At 35.9% G+C, this 17,800-nt stretch overlaps 2 protein-coding genes across 4 annotated transcripts; one reads left to right on the forward strand and one right to left on the reverse strand.

Moving 5' to 3' along the window:
- The first annotated feature begins 2,132 nt into the window (after positions 1 to 2,132).
- LOC104907349 (ubiquitin C-terminal hydrolase 15) lies at positions 2,133 to 15,154 on the forward strand. Of its 3 annotated transcripts, none has more exons than XM_010696266.3 (14): positions 2,133 to 2,371; positions 3,012 to 3,576; positions 4,868 to 5,258; positions 5,359 to 5,770; positions 6,801 to 6,949; positions 7,359 to 7,447; positions 9,137 to 9,222; positions 9,304 to 9,466; positions 9,644 to 9,767; positions 9,946 to 10,103; positions 10,198 to 10,282; positions 12,246 to 12,458; positions 13,516 to 13,577; positions 14,381 to 15,154. In XM_010696266.3, the coding sequence occupies exons 2-14, from the start codon at positions 3,287 to 3,289 to the stop codon at positions 14,976 to 14,978; spliced, it is 2,820 nt and encodes a 939-aa protein (XP_010694568.1). In that variant the 5' UTR covers positions 2,133 to 2,371; positions 3,012 to 3,286; the 3' UTR covers positions 14,979 to 15,154. The 3 variants fall into 3 exon arrangements, with proteins under 3 accessions (XP_010694568.1, XP_019108128.1, XP_048498890.1); XM_019252583.2 differs by lacking the exon at positions 2,133 to 2,371 and adding an exon at positions 2,400 to 2,573; XM_048642933.1 differs by lacking the exon at positions 2,133 to 2,371 and having other exon boundaries at positions 3,435 to 3,576; positions 4,868 to 5,001; positions 5,103 to 5,258.
- A 525-nt stretch (positions 15,155 to 15,679) lies between these two features.
- Positions 15,680 to 17,384, reverse strand: LOC104907350 (uncharacterized). The gene is made up of 2 exons (XM_010696267.4): positions 17,067 to 17,384; positions 15,680 to 16,419 (listed from the first exon to the last, which is right to left on the reverse strand). The coding sequence occupies exons 1-2, from the start codon at positions 17,303 to 17,305 to the stop codon at positions 15,987 to 15,989; spliced, it is 672 nt and encodes a 223-aa protein (XP_010694569.1). The 5' UTR covers positions 17,306 to 17,384; the 3' UTR covers positions 15,680 to 15,986.
- Between the last annotated feature and the right edge of the window lie 416 nt (positions 17,385 to 17,800).

The following is a 17,800-nucleotide window of genomic DNA, read 5'->3' on the forward strand; positions in this document are numbered from 1 at the left end:
AAGTCCTGAGTTCTATAGAAACATGCGCGTGATTTCTGGCATGATGGAAGCCCATTAATATTAGCCATAAGTACTCAAGTGATATTCTCCAGAGAATCTCATTTTGTAAAAGGGGATAACATGCATGAGTTTAATCATAGCATGTCACCTTGGATTTAGATATCAACTAGTTATTAGGCCCGGGCTATGCCCTGGGTAAGAAAAATTTCATTTATTAATATTGTACTTTGATATGATATCACTAAATACAACTTGGTCTAGTGGTTAAAACTTTAGTACATGAATTGAGGTCATGGGTCAAAACCTATACCATGGAATTTCTAATTTTTTTTTACTGTACATGGATTACATGAACTAAAACTCCCTAGGGAGAGCGCCACGTGACACCGTTCCTGGTTTACGCACGCCTTTTAATATATTAGTATAGATTCAGTTGGACTATATATCACAAAATACTAAAAACTACCGTATGCAAAATAATAAAATATTTGAAACCAGATCAGAAAGTAATCATGATTCAATTGCCTAAGAATAGAAACTAAAGTTATTTTGATTTCTCAAGGTTGGAGGTGGATAAAGGCTATACATTATCTTTTTGTTAAAAATTTACAAACTTCGTTTGTTTACACTATTACAGTATTTACATATTCCACATTGATCACTAATGGTGATTTACATGTAAGAAAATTGATAATCTTGCCCGATTTTCTAGATTTATCTCAATGTATATTTTCACAATATCAACTTTTCATAATTTTAAATATCAACCAAAGTTATATGTTGTCGAGTATTCAAAAATAAGGTATACAAATTATAAAGAACATAAATTCTTGGATGTAACAATTACACCATAACATATAGTGTAACAACCCAGAAGACCGCTTCTCCTAACTTGTCTGGAATATCGGTTCCCGCAACTAGCAGAGATTTGCTCACACATCTCGAAGTGTACAACATGCTGGTGGTGGATTTCTTCTATTGAAGAACAAAGCCTTTGTTCTCGAAGAAATTGAGGGTTTGCCGTAATTCATACCTCATAATTTGTAGTCCACAACTCACGATTCTCTTCTACACCTACCATAGTTCATATTTCAATTTCTTTTTTTTCAAAGGTTTTTCTTTAGTTTTGTTTTATAGTTGAGAGAATAAGAATCAATGATACAATCAAAAGGTGTCTGATAGTGAAATTAGGGTTTTGATGGCGGAAGATGACAGGATGCCCATGAATTCATGAAGTGGCGGAAAAGCGCCAGCGAGGATGCTGCAACAGATTATTGATATGAAGGAGGAGAGAGAAAATGTTAGGGGGTACGAGTTTGTTTTGGTTAGAAGAGGGAGAGTGATAACGGTTTAAAAATAACATGGAATAGAACATAAACGATATAAAAAATATCAATAATGATATAATAGATTTAAAATGACATGAAATAGTTTCGAAATAATAAGAAACATACCCAATTATGACATGAGACAATTTAAATTTCCAAAATGACATGGAACCAAACTATAAATGATTTAAAATATACTAACAATGACATGAAATAGATTTTAAAATTACATGAAATATTTACAAAATGATATGAAATATACCAATAAGGAACTAAATGTGCTTCATATATGATATGAAACAGATTTAAAAATGACTTGAAAGAGCTTTATTAATGACAAGAAACTGTTCCAAAATGATATGAAACACATCTATAATGACATAAAATAGTTTTATAATGACATAAATCAATTATGCTAGTTCATGCATGTGAAATTTTGTTATATAATAAGTTATCCTGTAACATGTTACACTTAAAATGTACTCTAAAAAGAGACATTAGTAATTCATTTTCTGGGAGAAAATAAGAGTTCAACCGATTGTTTTAGTAACTACGGTATATAGGAGTAAAGCTTGTTTAATATCCGTCTCTTGTAATTAAATTTACATCTCTTATGTATTAAATTGTTAATTTTAAATTTTTATTATGCACAAAAAAGCTTATAAAAATCAACGGTCAGAAAGTGTGGGACCCTCCAGCAAGTACTTACAACAAATCACATCCTTCCACGTGTTCGGTGAGATTGAATTCGTAGTACTTGTCTTAAAAACATAAAAGAGTTTCTTTTTTTAAAAAAAAGGGTAGGAAGAAAAAAATAACAAATTTGTCAAGAGTGTGAAGAGAAAGAAAGAACAAGTGAAAAACCTCTCACAGAGTCACAGGCACAGCAGCCAGCACATACTGTTCACTTGGATGAGAGAGAAAGTGAAAGGACACAAGGTTTGTTACCGTCAGCGGAATCAAAGTATCTCTTCAATTTGAGGAAACGCCGCAGAAATAATAATATACACCTTCACGATAGTTTTCATAGTTATTGCATTAAGGTATTTATTACCTCTTTTTTTCTTTTTCTTTTCTACTTTAAATTTATATTGAAGACTTATACTGAAAAATTTCAAATCTAAAAATGTTCCATTGAATTTATGAAAAAATTGAATGCTCTTTTCTTTCTGCAAAAGAAATGAGTTGGGTATATGTGGGTTTGGTTCCTGGAGTGCTTTGAAGTGATTTATTGGTTTTTAAGAGGTATGATCTATGAATTTGTGTTTGTAGTGTAAAATGAAGATGTTTTGTCCAAATGGGGTTTGCTCTATAATTTAATTTTATCACATGGGTTTATCATAGATTATAGATTTCTTTTTATTTTCTTAATTTATGTGATATTTTAGCTGTTTAGGGTGGTATATCTTGTACCTTAGTTTTACATTTGACATCTTGATTTAATGAATGTTGTTTAGTGTTATTCCAGATTAAGTTTCTGTCTTTGGTGCATTTTTTTTTGCTGTTTTTGTTTGTTGTAAGAATTTTTTAGCCTGTGTCTTGTATAGTGCTGGATGTGTTGACCTCCCCAGACCATTTCTTGGCAGAAATCAAACTGGGTTACTGTTAAAGTGTTAATGCTTGTTTTACTTAATAATATGTCCAAAGTGACTGTTTTTGTCTGATTTTGAACGGTCTTCTCAGGATACGGACTGCATTTACGTGCAGCTAGCGTGGGGTTTGGTTGCCAGACATATTGTGTCTGTCTACTTGTTGTAGAAAAGCGATTTGAGGTTGGTATACTTTTAGTAGATTAAGAAAATTGGGGGAGAAGGGATTGCAAGCGTTGTGTCTCATGGTTTCTATCTAAGTCCTTTTGGGTGAGAGACGATGTGAATTTGTTGGACTTGCAAAGTTCAGAGAGCAGCTGTAGTTAAGCAGTTGGAAATAGAATTGGATATGAGTATGCTGAAGGGAACATGCTTCAGCCAAGGCAAGCTGATTTACCTGCCCTGTTTCTGGTCCTGGTTGTGCTACCTGTGGTTTTGTACATCTTACTTGGCAAATGGAGTGAGGCTTCAAATAAAAAAGAGAGGATAAATTTAATTGTTGAAGAGGCATTTGTGGATTCGTTCAGACCAGAAGCAATGGCAGCTGCCAGTGTTATACCTCCTGCTGCACCTACTGCAATTGCTGCTTTTCGGGAGTGCGCTAGATGCCGTGGCCCAGCAACCACACGTTGCTCTAGATGCAAGTCTGTGAGATACTGGTACGAATATATTGGTTTTAAGAGAATAATGTCTTCATTATGCAAATTAGTGATTTCTTAATCTTTCTGTTCTTGTTTCTCTACCAAAAGAAAATGATTATTTTTGATGATATGATGGGTTGACATACCTTATACAAGATTTCTGTATATGATAAGGCATTGCTGTCCTCTAGATGATATTATTTTTCTGTTAGATAAAGGCATCTTCTGTTTCTTGGCTGCTCATGACGTCGTGTTGTAGTGGGACTAGCTAATAAATGAAGGGAGAGGGAAAAGAATGCCACAAAGTTTCACATTTAGAAACTTACTTGACAAATACAAGATTGTTTCTAGATGAATGGTTCCTAAATTTTGTTGATCGTATATCTTCCTTCTTTATGCGCCCTATGTTTCCTTCTTTCTTTTGGATATTTGAAGTCTTTAACTAATCTATTACAACATTGGATACTTGAATTTAGAAAATGACGCATTAAATAGGGCTTTCTTGACAAATGTGCTAATCTCAAATGTGGTCATGTTTGCGATAACTTTCATGGGCAATGCAGATGGTCTATGTGGTGTTATGATGTAGTATCGGGAATTAATACTTCATCTTTGTACTGGAAACTTTTAAAATTAAATTTTTGGATCATGCTGCAATTATGATGAGGCCTGAAGCCTCTAATTAGATTGTTAAAAGCTTGAGGACCCCACCCATATTTTGCACTTCAAATAAATAGAAATGTGTTTTACTGCCACTTAGAGAGTTTCTAAGGGTTGGTACTCCATAACAGATATAGAATCTGTTGGTTTCCATGGATATCTTCATCCTAAATTGGAATAACTTGATGGAGTGAAATTGTCTCAGTCCTAAACCAGTTAATTTAGTTATCTTTTGGCCGACATTTTTGAATTGGACTGAAAGGGATATAGTGCTTCTTCCGTATAGCTATGGACTTACGAACACTCGCACTTGAGTTGAATCTGAACTGAAAAAGTATAGGTGAGCATCAGGTGCTCTAAATAAAGAATTCCAAAATTGTCTATTAAAACTATCCAGACTCCATAGACCACAGAGGACCTTTATGAATTGCACTTGGTGTCCTTAAGTTTCTCATAGGTTCCTAAAGCTATATCCTCGTATACCAGTCTTTTTTGTCAGACATTGATATGCTTTGGAAACATATAGCAACAGGAAATTAGTTCCTGTTAGCCGTACTCACGCACAAACAGTGGACTTCTGCTTATTAATGAAATATCTTCTGTTGGCTTTCCCTGAGACTTGGAGCTTAACTTGTTAATCCGAGTGCAGTTCTGGGAGGTGTCAGATAATTCACTGGAGGCAAGGTCACAAAGAACAGTGCCAGCCAATTGATGATATTTACTCATCTTTTGAACCTGCTTCAATAGAAGAAGATGATATTGGGAGAGAATTTTGTCACAAAGGTGCATATCATCAGTTGAATGGCTGTCCATCACAGCTCCCTGATGCCAATTCTACTGGTGATTCCCCTGCTGATACTTCAGCTTCTTTGGGTGCTTGTCAGATGTCAATTCGAGAAAGGACAACCTCAGAAAAGCGAGTTTCACGTAAATCTTCTAAGAAAATGTTGGATAGCAAAGATAGAGCAGCACCTAATCTCACTGATGTCTACTTGAGGAGTATCCCAGATCCTTCAAAAGAGGACTGTACTAGGCATAAGGTCTTGGCATGCTTTATTCAATTTCTCATGTGTGTTTATTTTTTCTTGTAAATGCACTTTATTTCTAGAAAATCACCTGTGTAAACTGCAATTGGTGCAGTTAAGAGGTAGGGACTCTACAAAGTCAGAGGAAGGTTTTTCAGAAATTCCTGCCACCAATGGTTCTGCGACATGTGATATATATACCGATCGGAGAGCTGCATCGCAGCAAAGTTCCGGAATCAATAGTCAAACAAGAGAATCATTCTCTTCTGTTGAAAGGGGCATGAACACGAACAAAGTGGCTTCAGGCTACACCTTACCAATCAGAGAAGTAAGCAACTCTAGCGAAGAAGTTTCCAATCGGAGTGTTTTCTCTCATATGGTCCCAAAAAGCGAGAACATTAGACCAAAAAGTGCAGTAGACTCTGAATGCTTCAAATTGTCTGAATCTGCAAAATCAATGACTAGAGCAGCAAGAGAACAAACGCACTTGGACAAAGTGAGGAAGAGACATGGATTTGGTACATCAGGTATTTACAACCTAAATTTGATGCTCCCCTGATGCATTATGATTGTAGTTTGTAGATGTTAAATGGAAATTGTTTCATGAATTTGGTTATGCTTTAATCTTCCTCCGTCTGTTTTTTAGCTCTACCATTTCTACTCTACACATCTACCAACTTTGACAGGTTTCTCTCACCATTTTTTAAGAAAAAATAGTCAAGTGGGATTATGAACATGAACTTTTCATATTTTCTACTTATACTCAATTAGAGATATTAATGTTCAAAGAAAGTGTTGGAGCGCGTGAAAAAGGAAATGGTGCAACTAAGAACAAAAGAGAGGACTTATATTGTTTTGCTTAAAGAACCACCAATCTGAACGCGTTCGCACTAGTCTAGAACCCCTTAGAGCATGTGCAATTGTAAGCAACTCTCCAAGCGTTTCTTATTCTCTCCGTCCTACTCTACTTTCGTCAAAATCCCTCTTTGAAAACTTCTAACAATGGTGTTTGGCTCTCCAAATATCTCTTCATACTCTTTGACACTTTATGTGGTCCCACTGGAGAGAAAATAAAGACACCTGCCATAATTCCATGTAAAGTGAAGGCTCTCTTAAAGTAGTGTAAGAGATGTTGACATTTATCGCTCCTACACTGTAACTAGACAACTATCGTTCCCATTTAGTGGTTACTGTTGATAATCTTTAAATTAGAATTTCTGTGAAACTCTCTAATTAACACTATATTACTAGTTTAATATTGTTTGGTCACTAGTTTGAGGAAAGATCTTATCTTACAGAATTGATTTACGGGATGCTGAATTAGTAATTTCTGACCTCTAAAAGTTTCCATTTTGGTGATGTGGAGTAAATTAGGATAAGAAGGATGGGGCATGTGTAATGAGCTTTCTATGACTTGGACGTGTATTAAGTTAAAGTGTGTCGTAACTCGTAATGTGCATGATGATCTACAATGGTGAGATCAGCTATTAATTTTGTTGCAATCTGCTGAATATTGTTTTTGTTTTTGTATTTTGTTATTTTTATACTTGTCAAAAGTTCCAGGAATGTGCAATGTCACCTCGGTATATGAACCCAATAGTATCACAAGCATTGGACCAATGAAGGCTGTTGGTCTAAAGAAGTTATCAAAGATATCCAGAAAGGCTACCTCAGAAATAGATACTGGTGACTGCCATGAAATGAAGGTCCGTTGACATGATAGTGACTATGAGAATCATACATAATAACTCAGAAAATTCTATTTTAATTGGCTCACATCATAGTTTTATATGCAGATTGTTGTGTAAGGAACTGATAACTCAAAAGCTGATTAAGAAGAAGGAAAACTGTTCTTTCGTTGATAATATGAAGATTGACAGTAAAATAAAGATAGTGACAAGCATTCGAGAGGCTTGTTTCTATCCCAAAACTAAACTACTAAATCCTCAAATATTTTCTTGATGATCTCTTCTATCACTAATCTCCTCTATTTATAATCTTCTTGCCTTACTCCCCAAGCTAACATAATAACTAGTGTGTATTTCAAAATTATCCCTGCCCTCCCTAGGCTAGTCTATTACATGTTGATAATAACTCTGCTTATATACATGTCAGGTGCTATTCCCTTTCAAAGAGTTCACAAGGCTCTTTGAACTTGAGGTCTTTGGCTTGGTGCCTAGAGGCCTTCTAAATTGTGGAAATAGGTATGTCTTTGGTCCCTTAATTTTCTTTAATTTACGAGAACGGAGTATGAGATGCAATCAGAAGCTTCTTAGGAATGTTTAATGATTTCACATCTTTTTGTGAGTTTTTTTTTATGTTTGACATAGTTGATTATGCCTTTAGATTTTGTTGTTACAATTTGCAACTTAAGTGTGTTAAGGTTAGGAGATAGGCAGAGGGACACTTGAAGATTGAACCTAGAAGTTAGAACAGTACTCAGATACTTTCAGCAAGCTGTAGTCTCTGACTCCTGAACACCTTGGTGAGTCAGATACTATTTGCCATTAGTGACAGATGCAGGATTTTGTTGGGAGTGACAGAAAAATGAAGAAGTCATTGTTATAGTGGTGCATAATAACAAAATGATTCAAAAATACTTATGAAAAAAGGTTGCTTTTATAATTTGTAGAGAACCTTTACTAATGGCAGAAGAAAGGGGAATGACACTTGAGTTAGGGGCATTCCGGTCAGTTGATTAGTGGAATCAATGGCAGAGGGATCTCCTCAAAAAAAGAAGGGATAAGTGGGCATCTCCAAGTAGTTAATCAGAAAAATGCTAGTGTCAGCAGGTTTAGTGAGAGAAACTCTGAGTAAAAAGGGGAGGGTGTTAATGAGAGGATTCATTCAGAAATTTGTATAAAGTTTAGTCACTGGGAAGATCATCAACCACTGAAAGTCTGAGGGTCATGATTGGTAGAATTTTCCTGATTTATCTATACAGCAATTATCCTTAGGCCTTAGCCCTATATAGTCTGTCGATCTTCTTTAAATTTAACCTCGCAACTTACTTCTGAGCATAATTTTTTTTGAGGCATCTATACATTCCACTTTGGGCTCCTTGAACGAGCTTCACCTTCTTTTCTTTTTTTACTAAGATTGTGGCAATTATTGAATCATGACTTTCAGATATAATGGATAATAACGAATAAAAGTTTGACAAGTTACTAAAATTATAATGGTATTAAAAAAGTTTAATACTCAATCATCAATATGCTAACTTTTTAGTGTGGGGCAGCTTTTGTAAAATATTATTTCCTCTTCTTTTTTTACTCAGCAACGTTTCCCATATTTGGCAACTCTCTATTACTTGGCAACGTTTCTATTTTTTGGCAATATATTCTCTCTTTCTCTCTCCTAGCACATGAATTATTTTTTTTATCTTTCTCCATCTCTCTCCTATCCTTGGTCCTTGTGCAAAGGGAAATGTTGCGAATAATTAGAAACAGAGGAAGTATATCAGATTCCACTAATCGCATTTTGTGATTAGCATAGCTGTTTAATTTGTGATTTGTAGAGCTTTCACAGTCACAAGCTTTGGCTCAAAGTTTATTGGGCAGAGTGTCTTCTTTTATAAATCACACTGATAAGCTTTGGAGGGTCCTTTTTTCCTTGCCTGCCTCTTCTTCTGCTCTTGGTCACTGCAGGCTGCAGCTAATCTGTAGTAGGTATTCCTGTAACACAAAATACTTACATGGATGATAAAGAACTGAAATGGTTACTATTCAAAGTGATAAATATCCATCGACTTATAATTTTCTTGGAAATAAGATATATCCTGCATGCTTATGTAATCTGTTGTTGACTTCCACACATCGTTTAAAGAGAAATAACGTATCTAATTGATGCCTTTGAACTTATTGATCTAAATTTTTATTTTATTCAACATGCAGCTGCTATGCAAATGCCGTGCTGCAGTGTTTAACCTGCACAAAACCTCTTGTCGTCTACCTGCTGAGCCGAACACATTCAAGAACCTGTAAATAATCTATCATTTCCCCGACAGTAGATATTATGATGATCTCTCATATCTAACTTCCGTTTGCAATGTGCATAATAGGCTCCCTTAATAATTGGTGCCTAATGTGTGAGCTTGAGCAACATGTACATATGTTAAGAGATGCTGAAGGGCCTTTGTCTCCCAGCAGAATTTTAAGTCACATACGGAGTATAAATTGCCAGATAGGTGATGGAAGTCAGGAAGACGCACATGAATTTTTGAGGTTAATAACCTATGACTGTGCTTTCTTTGTTTGAGTAACCTTTTTCTTGTTAATTTGTGAACCAAATTGGAAGATATTGAATTCAACAGTCTGTTGGCTAATGTAATCCAATAAGAAATGGAAAGCAGTTACTTCTACATTTATAGTTTTTGATTGGTCATCATCCTTTTTATCTAGGCTTCTAGTTGCATCAATGCAGTCAATATGTCTAGAGGAAGTGGGTGGTGAGAACCAGGTTCATCCCATTTTGCAGGAAACGACATTTGTTCAGCAAACATTTGGTGGGAGCCTTAGATCAATGGTATAGACTTTCTGTTAAACCAGTGAAATCTTTTATAACATTGTTGTCATTTATTCAAAGGGGAGGGTGTTGATATCCCCAAACATTTAGTGACCTCTGAATTTGAACTGCTGGCTCTTTGTATCATAAATGTTTCATTTTGTGACAACCAAACATGTTTTCTAATATGGATGGACAGGTTGTATGTTTGAGATGCCGCCATGAATCAGAACGATATGAGAACATTATGGATCTGACATTGGAGATCTTTGGGTGGGTTGAATCACTGGAAGATGCACTCACTCAGTTTACTACTCCTGAAGATCTGGATGGAGAAAACATGTACAGATGTGGAAGGTTTGTCAACTTCTCGTCACTTTTGGTTTTGATGCTGTTTATCATGTTACTACTTTGGATCAAATTATCAATTAACACACATTTGCATCAAAAGGTGCGCTTCTTATGTTCGGGCCAGAAAGCAGTTGAGCATAGATGAGGCTCCAAACATTCTTACAATTGTTTTGAAGAGGTTTCAGGTTTTTGTTCCATCCCTCTGCATCACCTTAATCTATGCTTATCGTGTTTTTTTTTTGTTGGTTTTTTTTCATCTTGTTGTGCAATAGATACCATTAGAATAATATAGCATTTCCAGCAGGGCATGAACAATCCCAGTACTACCAATCATGCATATTGAAGAAAACTTCTTTCATCTTGGACTCTTTTACTGAATAGTTGAATTTCTCTGCCAATTTCAGCATCTAGGAAATACATATATAACGGCAGTTCTTTGGCCATCATAAATATTCGTGCTGTAATGAATATTATTGTGAGCATGTAGGAAGATTAGTGCGGTGTTATTACATGATTCAGGTGCTTGTTTCAATTGGTGAAAGGGTAATATATGTCTGGTTAAAAGGCTTTGAAGATCTAAACCAAATTGGTGCATATATGCTGGCTATGAGCATCATCACTTCTTGAGGGGATGGGACAAGGTAACTATGGGCCTCTTGTAATTCATCCGTGTTTAGTTTTGAGAGTTGGTATCCATGGGCTACAGTTGTGTCCATTATCCACAGGAATGGGACAACGTAAGTATAACAGAACAAGGAATCCAATGTGACCTCTGTTGCTTATTTGTTGACTTGTCACTATGCAAGTGCTTTGTCTACTCCATAGTCCTTCCATTCCAAACCAGTCTTTACACTTCTATCTTGGGAGGCCCCACTGTTTTTCTAATACGTCTCTTTTCCCCACTTTGGTCCACCAGTAACACATTCTAATACCCCCACTGTTTCTCTTTCAATTAAAACAAGACACCTTTCTCATTAATACTTCATTTTTTTTCTATTGCAACTTTGCCTATTTATGGAAGTTCAATGTTGATTGCAACACTACGAAATTTGTCTTAAACTTCTTTGTATCTCCTATCACATGAATTACTCATTTGCTCTTTCCATCTCTTTCCACTTACATGGCCTCCTTGATTTGTGTGCCAAGACTAGTGTCAAATAATTCGCTGATCGCTTGGGAACTCGGAATGAATTTGGAAACGAGAGTTGCTGCATATAGTTTTGACTTTATGGAGGAACCCCTTCATCCACGGACTGCAAATTGGAATGATCGAATCGATTCGCAATAGGAAAAAGACAAAGTTAGCAAATAAGAAAAAGATAAAGGAAGCAAATAGTTAGGGACCCACACTCTCCCCATATAAAACCCTCTATCTCTATTTGCATACTTCCTCTGTTCCAAAGAAGTGTTATGTTGAGTAAATTTACAAGACTCATCAACTAACTTTGGCTCTACTTTCTCGCTATTATATAAAGAAAAATATAGTCAAGTGAGATCTTGTTAGATTCGTCTCAATGTATATATTCAAAATATGAACTTTTTATAATTTTTACTTGTGTGCAACTAAAGATATTTATGATCAAATAAGCACATTGGGTTATGTGAAAAAGTGAATGGAACACTTATTTAGGCATAGAGGAAGTATTTCTTTTTTAGTCTAATAATAGTTGATAACTAAATAACAATTGATATATTTGAATCTATGTGCCATGTTAAGTGTTAAAATGACTATTTTGGGTAAAGAGAGTCTTTTTTTGGATTTTCAAATCTTTGCTTGTGTTGGTTATTGTTTGGTTTCTCCATTCTAACAGTACCAGGGCTTTGTTTGCCTCCAGTATTTGGCTTAGTTTTATTTTATGCTAACTTAACTTTTTTTTATCTTTGTGGAACTTAACCTATTTTTGCTTTGAACTTTTTATCTTTTGTTTAATCGGATCTATTTTTAGCCGAACTCCACTTGTCCCCACTCCCTGGAACATCCTGGTCGAACTTACCGTGGTTTCTGCTTAACTAAACTTAGTTTTGAACTTAAATTTGATAAACATAACTTATTTTTGCTGAAACTTAATTTAATAAGTGAAGACTGGAGTCTAGACCTTAAAAGCTTGCTATGTCTTGGGCTTTATGATTCTGGTTTTCCTTATGCAGGAAGGGAACTATGGCAAGATAAACAAATGCATTACATTTCCAGAGATGTTGGATATGGTCCCATTTATGACAGGGACAAACGACAGCCCTCCGCTTTACATGCTCTATGGTGTGGTTGTGCACGTGGATACACTAAATGCATCTTTCTCTGGACATTATGTATCTTATGTGAAGGATCTGCAGGGAAATTGGTTCAGAATAGATGATACAGTGGTAATTCTGGCTGTCTGTGCCCTCTTTTTTGCCATAGTTCTTTTCGCGTTCAATGTTACGTAATGTTGCTCAACTTTTTGTTGAAATAGAGTTTTCTAATAACCTAATCATTTTCTTTTTTTTTTGGGGGGGGGGGGGGAAGAGGGATGAGGGACTTTGTAGAGCTAGTAGTACTACCATAAAATAATCTTGGGGGCGGTGTAAAGCCTAGAAGAGCTACTAGTAGCAAATCTAGCAATATACACAAAATCATGAGGGTGTAGCTGAGAATATTTTATTCACAATCGTGAATGAAAAGGGGGAACCCCTAGCCCATTAGTAGTCCGATTTCTATTACCCAGAATCCATTTATTATTGCTTATTAGCATTTGCTGTATGTACAATTGCATGAATCAAACCCAACAACTCCCCTGCCTTTTAGCAAACTAGATAGATGTAGATCACTGCATATATATTGAGTTTCACAGGGCATCTTTGACATGAGCATATGTCTGTATGAAACAATCAGCAGCTCGTAGCTGTACTTCTTTCAAGGGTTCAAAATAGTGCTACGATGATGTGTTATGACTGAAAACACTTATATATCATATTGTGAATTTACAATTGGTCCTGATACTTGGGACTTCTGGTCTGAACTGTTGTCATATTAAATACCACAAAATAATTAATAATGATTATTGGACCAATTATTCTCCTCAATCTCCTCCCATGCGGGTACTCTTACCCTGGAAAATTGGGAAGAAGAAAATTGCTAAATGGATTATGAAGTATTTAAATGAACATATCATATTTTTCATTTGTGGATGAAATGCTAAAGTTAAGAGTAGTAGTTTGTTGCTTTTTTGTACTGAATTTTGTGGTTACCAAAAATGATGATTTATGACTTTGAAGAGGCTGTCATCATCATTTCTTCAGTTATGGTCTTGTGTGTGTAGAGAGGTCAAGATATTTACGGTGTCATCCCTAACCAGCCAAAGCTAGTTTAGATTGTTCCAACCAATTTAGATGCTTTTGTTATGAATTCTGTTTCCCAGTACTTAATGGTGATTGTCAGCAGGTCCAGCCAGTGCTCATGAGCCAAGTGATGTCGGAAGGAGCATATATCTTGTTCTACATGAGGTAATGTTGAATATATTAGTTTCTTGTGAAAAACTGACATTTGGCTGGTTAAGTTGTTTGCTTGGTCTTTCGTGATTGAATGAGCATTGAAATGAGGGCTGCCATGGCAATTTCTGCTTTCCTTCACTATCACAATAACCTGTGTTGTGCAGTAGCTATTCTCTTAGTTGCATCATCCATGCAGGCATCTTTGCAGCATTTCTAACTTGAAATTTGCATCCCATCCCTTTACCCGTCCCCGCAACAAGAAAAAAAAGTAAAGAAAGTAGACTAGCTTTCTTCCCTGTTCATTGTGCTTGCTTTCTTGAATTATGGCTGTCAGATACTCAGACTACAACATTGGGTAAAAATATGTGAGGAAATGGTAGTATTTTCTATCCTTTAGCCTCCGTATATCGATGTATCTTTAGTTGATTGTAAGATATCTAAGCTGTACCATGTAGTTGAAATGGCCTTTTTTAATGTTTGCCGAGCATAGTGTATGGAAGTTTCACATGGGACACCGTTGAATACCTTGGTGAAATCTCTCCTGACATTGTGTCTTTACAAGTTCTTCAGTGCATTCCATAAGATCTACTTGGGTGTTCTGCCAAAGAAAAAAAAAAAGCTTATTGCATTAGCTATCATAGAATAGTAATCTAGTGCCATCTGGATAGATGAATGTGTTACAATTTATTGTTTTGAAACCTTCATTGTGGTATCATTCACAATGTTTCATGCATTTGAGTGAAAGTTACAACAATATCACTCCTTTCAAGTTTGTGCCACCTCTTGACATTTTGAAGTTCATATTTTTTTGATAGGTCTTTTCCTCGACCACCACGAGCTTATATAAAGAATGCTAGAAAGCAGCAAGGTGTCAAGTCTTCACGGCCCTGTATGTCTAAAACTCGTAATATTTCAAATATAGGACTAGATATTCACAGAGCCAACAGTAGATCCAATCAGGCCATCAAAACTTATGCAGATCCAGAGTTTATGGAATTTTCTGATGCCACAACCAGTGATTGGTCCCTTTTTACTAGTTCAGATGAAGCATCTTTTACTAGTGAAAGTACACGAGATTCATTCAGTACTGATAATGGTATTGTTGATCCATTATCCTCAATGCTCGGTATCCATTCTACTCGTGACCGCCCCTCTCAAAGAATGGTTTCATGTAGAATGTTTTCAGGCAGCAAGCCGGTGACAATATACGTTTCTGAGCAGAAGGGGTATGTTTTAGATTCAGACCATGCAGTGTATCCTGTCAATAATATGGAAGTAGGGGAAAATATGAGGCAGGTTAGTCTTCCTTTTAATGAAGCTTTCCTGCCTGACAGTGAGTACCAAAGTTTTGTAAATTATGAGAGTACCGCCAGTGATAGTTTTTATCAAACTTTTACTAATGTTAAGCTCTGATAATGTGATTTTACATTTACCAGCAGATAGCTGTTAGCCTGCTAAGAACCGTGCCCCAATTTTTTTTTCCCATTTCAATATACTTGTTGAATGGGGGCAACTGTCAATATTGTAGCTCTATAAATATTTGGCTCACTATCTCAGTTACTGACAGAAATGTCAATTGTTGAATGTTAGATCTGTGTCATGTGGATTAACAGATTATGGTACAGAAACTGTGATGGTGCTTGTGCCATATATTGGTTAGACAATCATGCCATCAAAGAACAATATTCACAGGCCATGAGAATTTGTGCAGTATATGATTTCAGCACCAGTCCTCCATGAAGATTTACATTCATGAGGAGATGTATACATAACTTATGACATTAAAGAGCATATCTCTTCTTCATTAATAAATGAAGCATACCATGTTCCCTTGTAGAATCTAGGCGTTGCTGCCTTGCTGGGGAGTTGGGGAGAACAATGATAGACAATTATTTACGACTTTTGTTTTTTTAATTGTTACACCTTGACATATGCTAATCACAACTTTCACTTCGACCATCGGTTGTGATTTATGCGTGAATAAGAACAGTCATGTGGGATCTTGTTATATTCGTCTTAATATGTATTTTTTTATAACTTTTACAAGTACAAACTAGAGATATTACTCCTTAATGTTTTTGTATTGACATGCATGAAAAATGTAAGTGTAACAATTAAATAAGAACGGAGAGAGTATCAATTAATATCTCTATGATCATGTCAGATACCATGCATCATCTTAGATCCAAGTACGACACCATGCATCATCATAGATCCAAGTACGACACCGTTTTCCACCAGAAGTGGAATACTTCGTGCCTCTTGAGAATTTTTTTCTCGTGTACCGAGTTGGTGTTGTACAAGTAGCTTAACATCATATAAAGACATAAGAAGGCTAACTTGTAATTCTCAAAAAGGAGTATTTGACAGTTTCATCACAGATAGAAAGCCACTTTTATTTAGCCACAGTGCTCATATTCTTCACATAGCAGCAACATTCTCCATGTCAAAACTCAACCATATCTCATTCACCCTATTGAAAAATTCAAATGGTGAGTTATACTGAGCAACAGTATAACTCGTCTTGGAATCATCTGTATGGCTTTTGTCAACGGCAGCTGCCCATTTCGACCCAGCAAGGCTGCTCTGCAATGCTGCAGCTTCTTCTCCAACTTCATAGTCAGACACGAAACCCCCAAACTGTCTGACGGCAACATAAGTTGGGTCCCACCTCTGGACGTGTAGCCCTTCAGCCGGTGGCGTGTCTGCCTGGTTCTCCTTCGGAACATAGAAGCTCACCACAAAGGAAGATTCACACAAGGGTCCATCACTTGGGATCACTTGGGTGATTACTGGAGCTGTCATCTCTATTTTTTTCTTGTACTCGTTTTTCCCTTGAATATAATCGAATAGCCTACCCATAAACAAAATCATAAAGGAGGGAATGCAATTATAAATTAATTGATATATTAATTATAATGATTCAAGAAAGAATCGAATAGATAGCTGCTAAAATAGTTGGTACAAACTAGCATCTAATTAATGAAAGAAATAGCAAGCTTCTCGCTTATTATAGCTTTGTAGGCTTGAGCGATGTCTGTAATTTCTGTTAGATTCAATTTGATGCCGAAGTCTGGTGTAAGACTGTCTTATCATAAATTACAGTAAGACCATATTACTTTCTTCCCTAAAAGGCCATCTAAAAGGTCATGTTCTAAATTAAAGAAGTCACTTGATAAGTAAGTTGGGTCACTTTTAAATAATAAGTTATATTGTATTTTAAAAGGGTCAATCATGTGAGTGACCTCAAGGTAGCAAATTACCCTTTACATATCATAAATCATAATAAGACAGTCTCATATGAGATTTTGCAAATTCCGAATAGCAAATTATTGTTATTGTATAATTTGTTACTTTCATAAGAAATAAAAATATTAACAATCAAAATCGTAGAATTCAATTGATAACTTAATGCGATTGATGATAAAAGAACGAAAAAGAAACAGTATGAAAACATAAAGAATTAATTATAAGAAAAAGAAAGGAAGATTAATAACTTACTGCAAGAAGCCACTACGAGTGGCCTCTACAAGAGAGATATCAAGAATGTTGGAAGTCGACATCCAAACAGAAGAATTGTAGCGACGAATTTCATAGCCATTTCCCTGTTCAATCACATCAAAATATGGACATTCAATGCGATTGCATGATGGTGGAAATGTTTGAGGTTTCTGCAACGGAGTTGGGTTTGAGAACAGGTTCATCAACAGAGCTAATTCCAATAGTTTTAGAGCAGCCATTTTGCAAAACCCACTATCAATCAATACTCAATAGTAGTTACTTAGGGAAATATATGATGTGCTCTTTTGGTTGATGATAAGGTAACCGTATCTTTTGCTCCACCAAATATGTGACACGATTTTTATTTTTGGCTTTTTTCTTGTGTTTGTGGACAAGAATTGCAATTGGAACTTTGGAAGCAGGAGTGGCCACGAAGAAAATATTCTCCCCTCTCATTTCACTAATAAAATTATACTTCGACTCTTTGAGTTTTCACGTCTACATGCAAACTTTGAGTATTATTGTCTTTACTAGTGGTGTCAGTTTGGTTGAAAATCGATGATTAAACTGCAAACTGATAACCAACTAAACTGAATAAATTGAACAGGAAGTAAAACCCTAGCCTCCCCTCTCTTTTTCTCTCTCTCATAACCCTAGCCTCCCCTACCCCTTCTTCATCAATTAGGGGCTGCCATGGATGTTTTCATCCATGGTAAGCCCCTTTTTCCCTTTTA

The sequence above is a fragment of the Beta vulgaris genome, chromosome 4 (assembly GCF_026745355.1).
Source record: "Beta vulgaris subsp. vulgaris cultivar EL10 chromosome 4, EL10.2, whole genome shotgun sequence".
NCBI classification, from domain to species: Eukaryota; Viridiplantae; Streptophyta; class Magnoliopsida; order Caryophyllales; family Amaranthaceae; genus Beta; species Beta vulgaris.

Coding starts and splice junctions, on each gene's coding strand:
- LOC104907349 (XM_010696266.3), top strand. CDS start 3,287: ATGCTTCAGCCAAGGCAAGCTGATTTACCTGCCCTGTTTCTGGTCCTG. Junction 6,950..7,358: donor GTGACTGCCATGAAATGAAG/GTCCGTTGACAT, acceptor TATACATGTCAG/GTGCTATTCCCTTTCAAAGA. Junction 12,459..13,515: donor TCAGAATAGATGATACAGTG/GTAATTCTGGCT, acceptor GATTGTCAGCAG/GTCCAGCCAGTGCTCATGAG.
- LOC104907350 (XM_010696267.4), bottom strand. CDS start 17,305: ATGGCTGCTCTAAAACTATTGGAATTAGCTCTGTTGATGAACCTGTTC. Junction 16,420..17,066: donor ACTCGTAGTGGCTTCTTGCA/GTAAGTTATTAA, acceptor GTTTATGGGTAG/GCTATTCGATTATATTCAAG.